General features: G+C 52.3%; 2 protein-coding genes across 3 annotated transcripts in view; one reads left to right on the top strand and one right to left on the bottom strand.

Moving 5' to 3' along the window:
• PSME3IP1 (proteasome activator subunit 3 interacting protein 1) overlaps nt 1-794 on the top strand; it is a 42292-nt gene extending 41498 nt beyond the window's left edge. Inside the window, exons 7-8 of one of the 2 annotated variants that reach the window (XM_065899071.1) lie at nt 9-107; nt 156-545. In XM_065899071.1, the coding sequence (XP_065755143.1) occupies nt 9-107; nt 156-226 (170 nt within the window). In that variant the 3' untranslated portion in view covers nt 227-545. Of the gene's footprint in view, nt 1-8 lie in introns of both variants that reach the window. The other variant, XM_065899070.1, reaches the window with a different exon arrangement.
• A 5678-nt stretch (nt 795-6472) lies between these two features.
• Nucleotides 6473-14899, bottom strand: part of CPNE2 (copine 2) — a 31496-nt gene continuing 23069 nt past the window's right edge. Inside the window, exons 14-15 of the mRNA XM_065899188.1 lie at nt 8418-8654; nt 6473-7064 (exon numbers count right to left, since the gene is read on the bottom strand). Of these exons, the coding sequence (XP_065755260.1) occupies nt 6957-7064; nt 8418-8654 (345 nt within the window). The 3' untranslated portion in view covers nt 6473-6956. The remainder of the gene's footprint in view (nt 7065-8417; nt 8655-14899) is intronic.

Raw genomic sequence — 14899 nt, 5'->3', positions numbered from 1 at the left:
TTTTGCAGAAGCCCCTTCCTGCGTGTCTCTTGGAAGCACATCTCTGAGTGGTCCCTCCATCCACTGCCCCTCCGCTGCCGTCTGTATCGGCATCCTCCCAGGTTTGGGTGCCTACTCTGGGAGCAGCGACTCTGAGTCCAGCTCAGACAGCGAAGGCACCATCAACGCCACCGGCAAGATCGTCTCCTCCATCTTCCGAACCAACACCTTCCTCGAGGCCCCCTAGTTCCTCTGTTCTTACCGCAGGGAGCTCCTCCCCAAGAATAGACTGGACAGTTTATTCTGCCTACAGGCATTACCTCCCACAGAAAAGTCCTTTGCCTGCTCCCTATGCACACCGTGACATTTTTAACCTCATCTAAAAATGTGCCAGAATCCACTTGTGGCCCGACTTGTGTTTGTTTTCTCTTTCTACTCCAGTATGGATGCCCAAAGCTGTCCCACAGCCTCTGTCCTCACTGTTGTAGTAGGGCAGAGGTCAGGGCCCAGCAGAAATTCCACTAAGAATGCCCTGGGAAAATAGGTACCAAGCGGCTTGCAAAGGGTTTGGGTTCAGTTGCTTTCTTGTTTTTTGTTTCTTTTTTTTCCTTTCCCAACGCCACAAAGAAGCAAGGACAGTTATTGAACAGGTATCATTTAAAACATTCTATTCTAGACGAAGGCGCCGTTTGACTATACTGTGTTGTGGAGTGTGCAGTGGGGAGAGAAGGTCCCAGGTGATGGAATGGCGCACTGCCCTGGAACGAACCTATTCTTGATGTTGTGTGACTAAGTAAAGGTTCTAAACTACATCCGCAGGGGGTGTCACTTAACACTCATGGTTCATTGTGAAGTTTTCCCTTACCCTTGGCTATTCCATCTCCCTCCACCTAATCCCATTTAAGACTCTAAACCTTAGAGAAACAAACATAGGCCTTATTTTGTTGTAGCCAGAGATCAGAAGTGCTGGTAGGTGTGTGGATGAGGTGACTTATTTCTGGCAGCTCCTGGAATTCTAATATGGCAAGCCAGGGGGACCCACCTGCATATTCTGGCTCTAACCTGTTAAGGCCCCTCTCTGTTGGCTACATTTCTAGTTGTGGCCTCTAACTATGGAAGCTGTTTCTAGACTAAAGGTGCTACACTTGTCCTTTCCTCTGCTTTGACCTGCTGCCCTTCCTGCTCTTCCCTTCCCATACAGAGCAGCCAAGACCCAGACATGCTGCTCCACCTCCATCCCCTAAAGGGAGGCAGGGAAGGGCAGGGGGAGACAAGGTATGGAGGCCCTGAGGACAGAGGTAGGCCATGAGCTTTTAACAACAACAACATAAAGCTGTAGGCTCCCCTGCTTCAGAAGAGTGAGCCTGTACGGTTCTTTCTTCCGCTGGGTTCCTACGTCAATTGTTTCTACTTCCTTGGGTGTGAGACGGAGAGACACACACACACAGGATGTGTTGACACTGTGATGCTGGCAGGCAGAGAAGCTACTCAGTTTTAACGTGGGCACAGAGGCCCCTGGATCTCCTCCAAACCCACTCCTTTTCCCTCCCACAGCAGTGACACTCTGGTGCCCGCTGGCAGATGGTGACTTCCCTTCACCCATAACTGATGGCTTGTGAATTCTTTTTCCTTTTCAGAGCTACTCTGTGCTAATTGTTCCTGTCAGTACAGGCACATCAGCTCCATCCTTACAAACAAGACGTTGAGGTAACACTGTGTAGGCACCTTCTGCTCCTCTGCTTCGTTGTTCTGCAATTGTGCTGTTGCTATTACAGCCCGTACCCAGAGCAACGTCAGATCATTTCAGGAGGCAGACCGAGGAACCAAAGTCACCATCTTTACGTGGTTTGACTTTTGGGTTTCTTTTGGCTGCACCATACAGCATGCGGGATCTTAGTTCCCCGACCCCAGGGATCGAACTCATGCCCCCTGCAGTGGGAGCATAGAGTCTTAACAACTGGGCCGCCAGGGAAGTCGCTGGTTTGACTTTTAAGAGGCCATTACTATACCTCATTGCCTCTGTCGATGTTGGGAGAAGTTGACAAAGGGTTGCAGGGATTAAAAACCTATATTAATTTGAAAGCTAATAAACCTGTCAGAGAATAAGATCTTGCTTTTCTTGTACTGGATCTTGTGCTCCCACCTTCGTCCCCATCTACTGTAACAGCTAGATTGTGTCAAGGAAGTTGAGACTCATCAGACTGAGATTTCTGCTCTTGGTATCTCAGAAAAAGTTGAGAATCACCAGTGATCATTTCATCTTTCGCCGTACCTGTTAGCAGAGAGCCCTAGAGCTGAGGTACAGGTTCTATAGAAACCATGAACAGCAAAGCAGGTCTCCCAGTGGAGGAAGTCTGGTCTCCCAGTAGAAGAAGTCACCTTGGAAAACATCTAGTGTAGACTGTGTGTTTCAAACCCAAAGAAGAATAGGAAAACCTGGGATGGAAGGAAACACTGCTTTAAATCACAAGATGCAGCTTTCCTGCCTTAATAGATAATTGGGATTTTATAACTAGGTAATAAGGGATAAAAACAAGGTTTGAGGTGGTTTCTTAAAACCTGCTTGCGTTGTCCTGAGTGGTAGTCTTCTTATAACTTTGAACCATGTGAGGGAGAAAGCTTGTCTCTGAGGAATCTTATTGCCAGCTCTATCTGGATTATCTAGCTTGTGTCATACCACGGCCTCTCTCTCAAGCACTTCCTGCTAGCATCTACCTTTGGCCCTGTCACCCACCTGGGTGGGGAGGAAGGGAGCATGAAATCCACAGCATCTGTTTTTCCATCTATAAAAAGCAGGGAGGGCAATGTGACTGGACCCACAGAGCTGGCTGGTGACCTGTTTATTTCTGCCTTCCCTGGGCCCAGACCCTGGAGGAGAGAAAGCTGGCTTCTCAAACACAGAGTTGGGAAGGCATTCTAGACTTTTTCAGGAGCATTCTAGACTGAAAGTCCCTAACTAGGAGTGGTTTAGTCTAGTCTCTTGGGTCCTCATTTCTTTCTATCTCGTGGGTTCTTCCCTTCTGGCTACTTCTCAGGAATCTCAACTCGGTTCCCCCTTCTGTGGCTACACCACAGTGGCTGTGAGCTTGGAGCCAGACATTTACTAGCTGGATCACTTGGGCAGAGTCCTTAACTTCTCCAGGCCTGTTTCCTCCTCAGTAGATAGGAATCAGGACACCAACTTCCTAGTGAGGGTGAAAGAGGATCTATAAGAGCTACTTGATGTGGTATCTGGTGCTCAGAAAATGGTAGCCATCCTCATTAGTACTGTTACCCTCGGCCTCCCCCATTTCTGGGTAGATCGTCTAGAGCTTCTGTGGTGTTTATGGCAGGTTTATCCATCCTACTGGCATTTCTCAGTTGCAGGTAGAACACTGACATGATGACGGGTCGGATCTGGTCATCAGAGCTCCAACCACCAGCTTCTGCTGTGTGCTTCCCTCTTAGCTAAATGTTAATTGCTCAGGCACACCCAGTTCCTTGGCTCGGGTGTCCTAACCGTGGGTATGTAGCTCAGCTGTCGTCTTAAGCCCCTCCAGAAAAACAAAAAGGAGAGAGAGCTCAGCGGCAGTGCACCATCACTTGGACTTGGATCTTTCTTGATTTCTTGGCGTGCCCAGCCCACTTACACGTAACAGTATGGAATGCAAGTTCTGCTTGGTGGGAGGCTAGATCTTGGCAACACTTTCATAGTGTTGAACACAAGAAGCCAGTCGCCCATTTATGCCTTAGTGATGCTGGCAAGGGCTGGTATTTTGCTCCCTTACCTGCTGGAGCAATGGTTTAGGGAAAGAGGGAGCGTCATAGCACTAATAGGCAGAAGGTGACCCAGCATCAGAGTTTCACAGAGCCATGGGCAGCGCAACGCAGAGATAACCTCCACTGTGAGCTTTAGCCATCGGCTGGGCATCTACCTCACTGTTTTAGACATGGTCATGCACATCATTATCCCTTATGTCGGTTTGTTTATTGGTGAGCATTTACCGAGGGCCCACTATGGACGAGCCAGGCACTGTTTGAGATGTTTGCAGACTGTAGTGTCTTTCATCCTGAAAAAAAGTCCTGTGAAACAGCCCTTCTCTACATTTTATAGAGGAAACCGAAATTCACAGTGATTCACTGACTTGCCCAAGGTCACACAGGTAAGTATCAGAACCAGAATTTTAATTTGAGCCTCTATTTCTAAGTTGGGTTTTCTGTGGTTTCAATGAAACTTTAAAACAAATGCCAGTGCCCACGCCTCAGTGGAGGTGTTTCAAGGGTAAAGGAGCCTTTTAGTCAGATTTCCAAGTTCACTTTTCATCCTACTGTCCATGTGCAAGAACCAAATAGCAGCACCAAGGCTTGGTTTGTTTTTATTGAAATACAGTTGACATATAACGTTGGTTTCAGGTGTACAATGTAATTATTAAATAATTGTATATATTGTGAAATGATCCATCACCACACATAGTTAGCAAAACATATTTTTCTTATGATGAAAATTTTTGAGATCTACTCTCTCAGCAACTTTCAAATATACAATCTGCTATTATTAACTATAGTCACCATGCTGCACATTACATCCCCAGGACTTAACTTATCTTGGTTTGTTTTTTAAGTGGTGATTTGCCTGGTCAGGAGTTCAGGACATTCCTTTCCCTGGTGAACTCAAACCAGCTGGGAGTAGAAGGCTTGTTTGACTGATCCACCCAACCTCAGGCAGAGAAGGGGGAAGAAAGATGGCTGGGTCTGCTCCCTCGTGCAGCTGTGAAGTGGGGGCTGCCGGCACCACACTGAGGTAGGTGGTCCATAGGAGTTGGAGCATTTATGATGGGCCCTGATGCAAGGCAGGGAGTCTACCTTAACCCGGCCCAGTAGATGTCAGTCTCCATAGCTTCACCAATCTGGTAAATTATTCCCATGGGGGCATGTAAGGGAGAGGTCTGCATCAGGTGTCGCCCCAATACACCCATCCCCTGAGGGGCTAAGGAGGGGATGTGGGGCTGGGAGGAGAAGGCTGTTCCACTATAGAGGCCTCTGGTCGATCAGAACTTGACAGATTCTCCCAGGCTGAGTTGGATACAAACTTCTCTGGATCTGACATCCAGCTAGACACTTCAGCTATGAAACGGGAGGGTAAAGGAAGCAGTCACGTGGCGTTATTTCAACCATCATGCAGTCTTGCAGCTATCCTGAGCAAGGGCTGGGTGTGAACCAGAGGGGGCAGATGCGCTGGTCCTGGGTTTCTACCCATAGCGCCGAGCTGGCCTCTGGGCTTCTGTGGTGTGATTTCCCAAAGGTCCCTGAGGAAATCACGGCTCCCTGCAGTCCTGCAGCCCTCTCAGAAGTGAAGGTGTCCCTCGAGGATGTTTCAGCTGGCTTTTGGTGGCCATGGAATCAGAAGAGGATTGGAAGCCTAGGATACAGATGTCCCTCGCTTGCTCCCACCAGATAAACACCGACTCCTGAGCTTACCAGGCACCTGGAGCTAGGAACTTGCCTGGCACACCAGCCAGGTCTAGCAGACCACTGGTAAGAATTGCTGACCTGGGAGAGTAGGTCGAGATGTCTGACTGCCCAGTTTCATTGGAGGGGAAGGACAAATTCAGCGGCAGGTTGAGCAGAAGACTCCCTCATAGTCACGGGAAGACATTCAGTGCAGTGGAACAAGTGTGGGCTCTGTGGAGTCGGCCAGACCTGGAGCTGAGTTCTGGCTCTGCCTCTAATAGATTCGATTAGCCTCTCTGCTTGTTTCCTCATCTCTGAAATGGTCACAGGCAGGGGCTGGTGGAAAGGTTCAAGATTATGCCTGTAATGTGCTTATTAATATGAATGTAAGTTGTTGGTTGCACATGAGCCTGTGGCAAAGGGGCTGACTGGAGCTCTAAGGAGGAAGTAGACAAAAGAGAAAGATGTGTTCTTTGGAGGAGAGAAGGAACAGGCCAGACGGCTGGGGTTTCAGAGATGCGTCACCTAGCTGGTTTCGTGAGGTTGGGCCCAAGCCCAGGGTGGGGTGTGTGATAGAAAACAACGGCTGCTGCAGCAGGGACAGAAGCAGCCCTGTTTAGCATCCTAAAGCCAAAGAGGCTTTCACATGCTGCAGACCACAGGGTGTACTCCAGTGCCTGGGAGACCTGCAGGAGGAGCACATGGGTGGCAGCGACTGCCACTGCTGTGGTGGAGTGGGGTACATAAGACAGCGTGGACCACGAGGAAGAAGGGTGGGGCACCGTGTGCTGTTGGCTGGGCCAGCATGGGCTCTGCTGGGGCCTAGAAGGCTGGGGAGGGACCGTGCATTTCATTGCCCCACAGATACTTATTGAGCATGTGTGATGTGCCAGATTCTGTGCCAGCTTAACAGCTGCATTACTGTTTGTGTGGAATGCATGTCCCCAAGTAGAAGTGATTATACCAATTTCACAGGCTTGCTGGGGGGAAGGGGTTTTCATGTTTCCTTTCCCAGATCATTGAGCCCATCAGGTCCCAGCTGAGGAAGGAGCTGACACAGGGACATCTGAAACTCCTTTATTACCCTGAGTATAACAAGTAGAACACGATCACAGTATTAGAAAACAGAGCAGGAATTAGGTGCAGGCTACCACACAGCATGCACCGGGGACACATTCCTTTGAGTCTGCAGCTAGTTACTTGGAAAAAGCCAGTTATGATTGTAAAAATTTTATTCTCTTTAATAACAAACAACTCCACTAAAATTATACAAAGTACATTCAATACTTAAGAGTGGCAAGGGTGGGGAGAGGAGGAGAGGAAGCCGGTTTGGCCTGGAAGTATCATCAATCGACTCCAATAAAGGAAGCCCAGCTGGGCTGCAGGAAGTTGGGGGTGTGGAGGTCCAGTTGTAGAAAATAAAAATGTGGATCAGTTTAAAAGAAAAAAAAAAAAAGGCCACCCACAAGGAAGCAGGGTGAGCGTGCATGTTCCTGGGGAGGGCGGGAGGCCCAGCCGGCATGCTGCTGCTGGGTGAGGGCTGGCACTCAGGCGGGCTCCGAGTTGGTGGGGGGCAGGTTTTTATGCTTGAAATACTGAACAACTTGTTGGGGCAGCTCTGCCAGCACAGCTTTCGCCAAGGTCTCTTTTGCCGCCTGCAGGGTAGGGTGGAGAGAGGAGAGAGAAAGGATCACTGGATGAAGTGGTGAGGGGCACCATGCCCAGGGAGCTGGTACAGAAGGTGTCCCTGCAGGACAAAACCAGAGCAGAGGACCAGAGCTGTCTAAAACTAGCGTTCCACAGCCCAGCCCAGGCCTGAAATCCCACCCTTAGCAGTGCTTTCCTTCACATTAAGTGTAACTCTTACCTGAGCACTCGAGGTGCCTAGGAGTAACGTTTCAGGATGAATCTGTCTATGGGGGGCTTTTGGGGCAAAGAGATGGTGGAGGTGAGCTGCACGGCCTACTCATCCGGCAGACATTTCCTGAGCACCTTCTTGGCTGGTATTAAGGGGTTGTGACTGTCTGATTTCACTGCTCGGCACCCAGTCACAGGCTGGGCACACCAGGAGCTCGTTCAGTGTCCATGCAGTGCCTGGGTGGCCAACACCCAGCATTTGTCCTCAGGAAGCTCACGCTCCAGAGGAAGGAACTGGAACTAGCTCAGGCAAACCCAGAGGGTACTGGGCAGAGATGTGAGCACCAGTGATTACAAATCAGAGTGGCCAGTTCTTGCTGGGACTGGCTCCCAGGACCTGAGCCACAGCACCCTGAGGCTTACAGCTGAGGCAGCTGAGGCCAGGAGGAAAGGTCACGGACTTGCCCAAGGCTATACAGTGTGCCTCTGGTCAAATGAAAGCTCGGCCCCAGCCTGGCATCTGACAGACTGCTCCTTCTGGGGCTGCCTGCGGGCCCAGCTGCAAGGACAGCAACCAGGAAGCTAATGCCAGCCTCCTTGTAAGCAGACCTGGGTCACCTGCAGATAGGACCAGAGCCACCTCCAGGAGCAAGGGAGGCCACCAGTTCTTCCTAGAGCGGCCCTCAGGGAGAGGAGGCCATCCTAAGATGGGCCTTGTTTTCCACCTGAAGCGAGGTGGTTGGCGAGGTTTGATTTCCTGGAAAGCCCCTCACGCCTCTGGGCCTTACTCTCATCTCTTTCTCCTGGAATGCTTTCCCCCGCGTGGATGACGCCGACTTCTGATTCAGGTTTAGAGGGCAGGTCCTCCGGGAACCCCTGTCCTGGAGCCCCAGTCTGGACTGGGCACTACTCCCTTGAGTTCTGTCAGCTTGCTGAAGCAAGTGCTCATGCAACTGTCATATGGCCTCACCTGGGGGCAGGGCCTTGCATGGTGCCAGGCGGGTAGTAGGCTCTCAGGAGGTACGTAGTCAACAGAGCTGAGGGTAGAGGAGCCTAGGATTGGGCAGACAATCCCAGCGCCTTCATTCTGGATTAACTATGGTTGCTGGGGTCCTGTAACCGCCTCCTCCCCAGCCCGGGCCCACACTCACGTTGCGGAATTCTCGAAAGGGCACGAACTGCACGATATCGCGAGCTGCCTCCTCCCCTGTGTGGGAGCGCAGCGTGCGGTTGTCCCCGTCCAGGAACTCCATGGCAGCGAAGTCGGCGTTACCCACGCCCACGATGATGATGGACATGGGCAGCTTGGAGGCCTGCACCACGGCGTGCCGCGTCTCCTCCATGTCGCTGATGACACCGTCCGTGATGATAAGGAGGATGAAGTATTGCTGCGGAGGGGGTCAACAGGCGCTCAGCACAGCCCTCGGCCCCTGGCCACCCTTCCCCTCCGTCCTTTCCCAATCTCCCCAAACCCTCTGACCCCTGGGAGGAAGGTGGCTTGTCTCCCCGAGCTGTTGCTGAACCCCAGCCACCTCCCTAGGCAGCCACCTCTCAGTGCTTGGGCCCTGTAGGCCTCTCCTCTGTCACAGCTGGAAACACAAACTGCTCTCTTCCTCCTGCCCTGTGTAATGTCAGACTCCCCAGCTTGGGGGTTTGAGCCCCGGACTCCAGGCCTGGCTCTGACAGTGGCTACACCGTGGGACTCTGGGCAACTGACTCAACTCGCCGTGCCTCAGTTTCTTCATCTGCAAAGTGGGAATTCCTGCACCTCTCAAAGAGACCATGCTGGCTTGGTAATCGACAGCTGCATCTGTGGCAGAGTGAGGCCCACGGCTGTTGAGGAATATGCATTCTGGCTTGTGGACTCTGGGAGCAGCCCCCCCCTTCTCTGCTCCACCTTCACGTGAACACCTGTGATGCTGCTTGTTCCCCATTAGCACAGCCGGCCTCAGAGACCCCTTGCAGGAGCTAAGCAGATCATCTAGGTCAGTGCTTCTGGGATTGTGGGACTCTGCTGGCAACAAGCAGACCTGGAGGCACACCCCAGACACAGCATCAGTCACAGTGGAAAGGGTATTGGTTTTTTGTTGTTTTTTTTTTTTTAAGAAGATGTTGGGGCTAGGAGTTTATTCACTTATTTATTTTTGCTGTGTTGGGTCTTTGTTTCTGTGCGAGAGCTTTCTCTAGTTGCAGCGAGCGGGGGCCACTCTTCATCGCGGTGCGCGGGCCTCTCACTGTCGCGGCCTCTCTTGTGGCAGAGCAGAGGCTCCAGATGCGCAAGCTTAGTAATTGTGGCTCACGGGCCCAGCTGCTCCGTGGCATGTGGGGTCTTCCCAGACCAGGGCTCGAACCCGTGTCCCCTGCATTAGCAGGCAGATTCTCAACCACTACGCCACCAGGGAAGCCCAGGGTATTGGTTTTGCAGTGGTCTTTGAATTCTACAATCTGCACCCAGGAGGAAGTCTCAGTTTGGTGCTCGTGTGTCCCTCTTGCTAACCTTCCTTATTAAAAACAGAGAGAAAAGGCAGGAAGCTCAGAGCTCCAGGGACAGCAGTCTCTAGGTAGACTCTGATACCACTCTGCAGCCTGGTGTATTTATTTTTATTGTTACTCTCTATGGTAAGTGGTAACTTTTCCCTTACAGTGGGTTATAGTTTCTTTATAAAATTGTTTACATGAAAAAAATATGAATAATTAGTGTAGGTGACAGGTGGCCATAGCATAGACTATGGAGGTGGGGAGTGAGTGAATGACGTTCGGGAAATCTCACTGGATGATCTGTGGGCAGAAGCCCCAGCATTCCTAGCTGCCTAAGACCTCATTTTCAACTTGGCTCTGTGCTTAGCACCCTCTGGCCCCTTTTGGGGAACTCAGTTTTCCCCATACATAAGATGAACAGAAAAGCCCTGTGGCCCTAATGTTCTCTGTTTGGGGCTTCTGCCTTCTCTTCTGACTCTTCTGATTCTCAGGAGAGGAAATGGGGACCCAGACTAGTCAAGGTCATGGAGCTAAAAAGGGCAGAACCAAGCTAGCCCCCAAGTCATCATTTGGCCACCTTCTCACCCAGCAAAGCCGTTTGCTCCCTGGGAAACAATACAGAGACCACAAGTTCAGCCAGCTAGGATGCCTAGCTCTCCTGCCTGTCCCCCAAGCACAACCTGAAAGGAATGAACCATGTGGAGGTACGAATGCCACCATCCTAACCCCCAATCCTCGACAGCAGTAGTCCAACAACTCCTGAACAGTACCTTTAAGAGGCCAAAAGCTTGGCTGGGGATGGATACCTGTTGCTATGGAGATGGCAGCCCGAATTCCTGTAGTGGAGGGCTGCTGCTGCCAGTCCCCATTCCTGGGGTTGAGGGGCACCTCATAAGCTCATCCAGACCCTTGTCCCCTCATAGCCAGCACCCCTTCCCTAAGTGGCCCTCTAACCCCACTTCCATCCCACCAAAAATAGTCCATGGCAGTATTTCTGGGGCACCTAGGCTGGCAGGAGGGAAGAAGGCATTGAGAGGCCTAGCAATGAGGACAGAAAAGAATACTTGGCCTTGGGTGACAGGCCTCACCACTCGGGGTGGGACTGGTCTCCAAGCCCCCTCCAGCTCAGATGGCTGTCTCCCACCCTCCTCCCCACATGGCCCTCTTGGCTCTCCCTTTCCACCAGCCACGTGTCTACATTAGGAGACTTGGAGCACACAGGCTGAGGCCTCCCTCACAGCCTTGGAACCTTCTTCCCCATGGCCTGGGTTCCTGCAGAACAGTAGGCACCAACTGAAAAGGTGAGTCACGGTGGTGGTGACCACACATGCTCCGTGTCATCCTCACGCTGGGATTCTCCTTTTGGAGGTTGGGGAGACAGGCTCAGGCTGAGAGAGGTTAAGTGACTTGCTCAAGGACTCACAGCCAGGAATGGCACAGCTGAGATTCAAGCCCAAGCCTTAACTCCAAAGTTGGGGCTCTTTCCACAACGGCAGCAGTGGCCAGTATCTGTCTCTCCAATAGTGGGGCCTGGCAGGGAGAAGTGAAGTGCCACTGACAAGTCCTAGGCTTCATGCCCATCCCAGGCAAAAATGAGGTTGTCCAGTAGCCTCTAAGGTCTACTGCAACCCTAGGGGTCCACGATCCCATCCCCACGACAGAGGGGAGGTGGCGGCGGGTGAGGGAGGGGCTGTGGAAGGGGAGAAAGAAGGGTGGAATCAGGCAGGAGGAGGTGGGAAGAGCCTCTGCTGTCCCCATGCATAGTCCTGGTCTACCCTACCCCAAGCTTTCCCACCTCCATGCCTTTCCTGGTTTACTTCCTTCTGCCTGGCGTACCCTCCCCAGCCACAGCTCTAAGACCTCTCTGAGCGTCTACTCCTCCATCCCGAGTGGATGTGAGGGCTCCCCCAAGCCCTGAGCTCTGCTTTCACTGCCAGCGATTACCCCTTGGGGCAGACTTCTCTGGATACTCCTCTCCCCCCACGCCCTTAGAGCTCCTCAGGGCAGCCCCTCCCCTCACACCTCTGCATCTCATGGGCCTGGCACCCTGTGCGGGCTCCATAAACACAGCCAACTGCTGACAGGTCGAACCCAAACCCCAAATTTCCAACACATTTCAAGGACAGAGTATCTCTAGCATTTACCCAAGAGGTTCTTCAGGCTTCTAAGGCTGTAAATAGCCACTTCCCCAATGCATTTAACATGTGATTTGATTTATAAGAAACTGACTTGACCACAACAGTTCTAGGCAGAGTCCGGGGAAGCTGCACTCATCCCTAGCTTATTTCTGAGAAGTTGGCTGCTGAGGGCCTTGGGGAGTGGAGGGAAATTTCCAGGGTGCTGGCTGCTTCCCAGTTCCCCCTCTGCTATGGCACCAGTTGCCTAGGTAGCCAACCATCAATGGGCCATGGATGGGAAGGCCCAAGTCACATGGGTCAGAGCAGAGGGAAGGATGAGGCCCCACAGTAGGAGTCCCCTGGTACCACCCAAACCTCTTAATACCTTTCAGTGACTCCCCACTGCCCTTAAGAGAAAATCCAGATTCCTTACTGGCTTCAAAGGCATTTGTGGGAGCTGGCCTACCTTCTCAACCTCATCCACCCCCACCCACCCCTCTTACATCACACTCCTTCCCTTAGTTACAACACACACCATGCCTCCAAGCCTTTGCCTATGCCGTTCCCTCTGCCCGGGACACTCCACACATGCACACGCACACACATACACACCCTTTATGAGACTAACTCTTAAGCATCCTCCAAGTCTCAGCTTGGACATCACTTTTCCAGGAAGCCTGCCCTGAGCCCTCTGTCTGGGTTAGATGCCACCTTCATAATCCTATAATTCCGTCATCACAGTTTTAATTGGCTGGCATCACAGCTGCTGTTCCTGGCCTGGCTCCCCACAAGACCACAGGCCCTGGAAGGGCAGAGGCTATGGCTTGCACATCATGGTCTCCCCAGTGCCACAGAGAAACATACACGGTAGAGATGAGCTGCGTGAATGAATGGGAGAACACAGGCCTGCCTAGAGAGATGCTTCCACCATCTGCTCTTGATTTCCTGTGTGTGGGTGTGCATGCATGTTCGTGTGTGGGGGACGGGGAGGATGAAGCCACACAAGCAGCTGTATGAAAGCATCAGGTAATGCACAAATTATTTCCTTTTGCCTTAGGCCTACATGGGCTCAGCAGCACCAAATGCCGGCCCAAGAGGTGTCCTAAGAAGATTCATCCGCTCACGTTTATTAGGTGCTACTGTGTGCCAGGCGCTGTGCTGAGCAATTTGGATGCCGAGCTGGTTGAATCCTTGCAGTGCTTCTATTAGGCAGGTACTGTTCCATCATCCTCATTGTACAGGTGAGAAAACTGAAGTTCAGAGAGCTTAATAAGCAACCTGCTCTGGGTCACACAGTCAGGAAGTGCGGGAGCTGGGGTCTGAACCAGGTCGATGGGCCTCCAAACCTTGAGGCATCCCCACCTTCAGTGCACGGTGAGATGGATGGAGTAAAGGCAGGAGGTAGAGAATTATCTGTATCTTCTTGGACATCAGAGTAGGAGAGGGCAGTAGAGACCCCTGGCTCGCCTCCTGCAGCCCAGAGATGCTGGCCCAAAGTCACACAGCTGGGGTGGGTAACAGCGCTTCCCCAGTGTGAGAGAGCCAGGGAAGGGCTGCCTCCTCAGGTTGGGAGGACCTGGTCACGACGAAAGCGGCTGGGGTACTGTGAGGATTAGGACTTGTTCACAGAAAGGGCCCAGTTCTTCCCTCTGGAGGGCCCTCAGCAGCTGTTCCCCAGAATGCAAAGACACCTTCCTGGTGGTCCCCAGGGCCCAAGCCCCTCCCCTAGGATCCAGCAGACACAGGCCCCTTCTCCCCAGGACCTCATCTCCTGCCCAGTCCTGCCCCTGCCTGGCAGGTGAAAGAGCCTCAGAGGAACACTGGCCTTCATTCCTGCTCCGCCCCATTTTTTTCCCTTAAACAAGAATGCAGGCTAAACAAGAACGCAGGCCTTTCTTCCATCCCTCTGAAAGCTGGTTCAGGCAGATAAAAGTCTGGGCGGGACAATGGCCTGGCTGGCTTAGGCATCCAAAAGGTGTGCAAGCCGAGGGGCTGCCCCTCCCTCTGCTCCCTCCATCCAGCTCTAAACCAGCACCCCAGGAATTTAAAAACGCCACTCCCAGGTCCTCCCCACTTGTCCCAGTTCATAAAGGAAATAGGATCAGGGCAGGAAGGGACTTGTCTCAGGCCCTCAGCTGCCATCACCAAGACCAGGACTAGACCAAGTCACGCTCCCTGAAGCAGAAACGACCAGGACCATCTTCAATCTGACATCGTGCACTGACCTCCATCCCTGGCATCTGCCATCCCCTCTGCCTGGGGGGCTCTTCCCAGAATGCTCTGCCACCTGTCCTTCCTCATCCTCAGGTCTCTTTGGGTGCCAGCTGTTGTGTTATCACATTTAATCCTAACACCACCTCCTTAAGGTAGGTCCTATTAGTATTCCTATGGTACAAACAAGTCTCAGAGAGGGTAAGTTTACCCAGGTCACCCAGTGAGGGATGGGCAGGGGCTGGATTCAAACCCTGGCAGGCTGACCCCAGGACCCCCTTTCCCACAGACCCTCTGCTGCCTCCCAGACAGACCACACATACTGCTGTCCTGCCCTCCCCAGGCTGGCCCTGGTGTCCTCCTCTCTTTCTCATAACCTCTTTCTCATAACCTCCCCTTCTTTTATCTTTGTCTCCATCTTCGGGAAGGCAACCTCTACCTCAGTGACTGAGCAGGTGCCTCCCTCCTCTGGGCAGTCCCAATGGGACCAGGTTCCTTTCCTTCTGAGAGAGGCCCTGGCTGAGTCACCTCCTCCCAGCTCCTCGCACAGCACACAAAAGGGGCCAACTTAAATCCATCCGTTCCCAGAACACGAGCGTCTGCCACAGCATAGGCCACCCAGTAGATGACGGACAACACTGTGGGGCTGAGAGGCCAACCAGGGAGACACCCCGTAGACAGAAACGTAGAGTATGTGAAGGAGATGTTGCCACCGTCATCAAGTCCAGACAGGAATAAACAGAGAAGGCAGGAGATAGGTTTCAGGTGGGTGGGCAAGGAAGGCTGCAGGGAGGTGGCGTTTGAGGGGCACTGAGGGATGGGACAGA

Source organism: Phocoena phocoena, chromosome 20 (genome assembly GCF_963924675.1).
Source record: "Phocoena phocoena chromosome 20, mPhoPho1.1, whole genome shotgun sequence".
NCBI classification, from domain to species: Eukaryota; Metazoa; Chordata; class Mammalia; order Artiodactyla; family Phocoenidae; genus Phocoena; species Phocoena phocoena.
The sequence above is the reverse complement of the archived record's forward strand: the minus strand, read 5'-3'. Positions and strand labels throughout refer to the sequence as shown.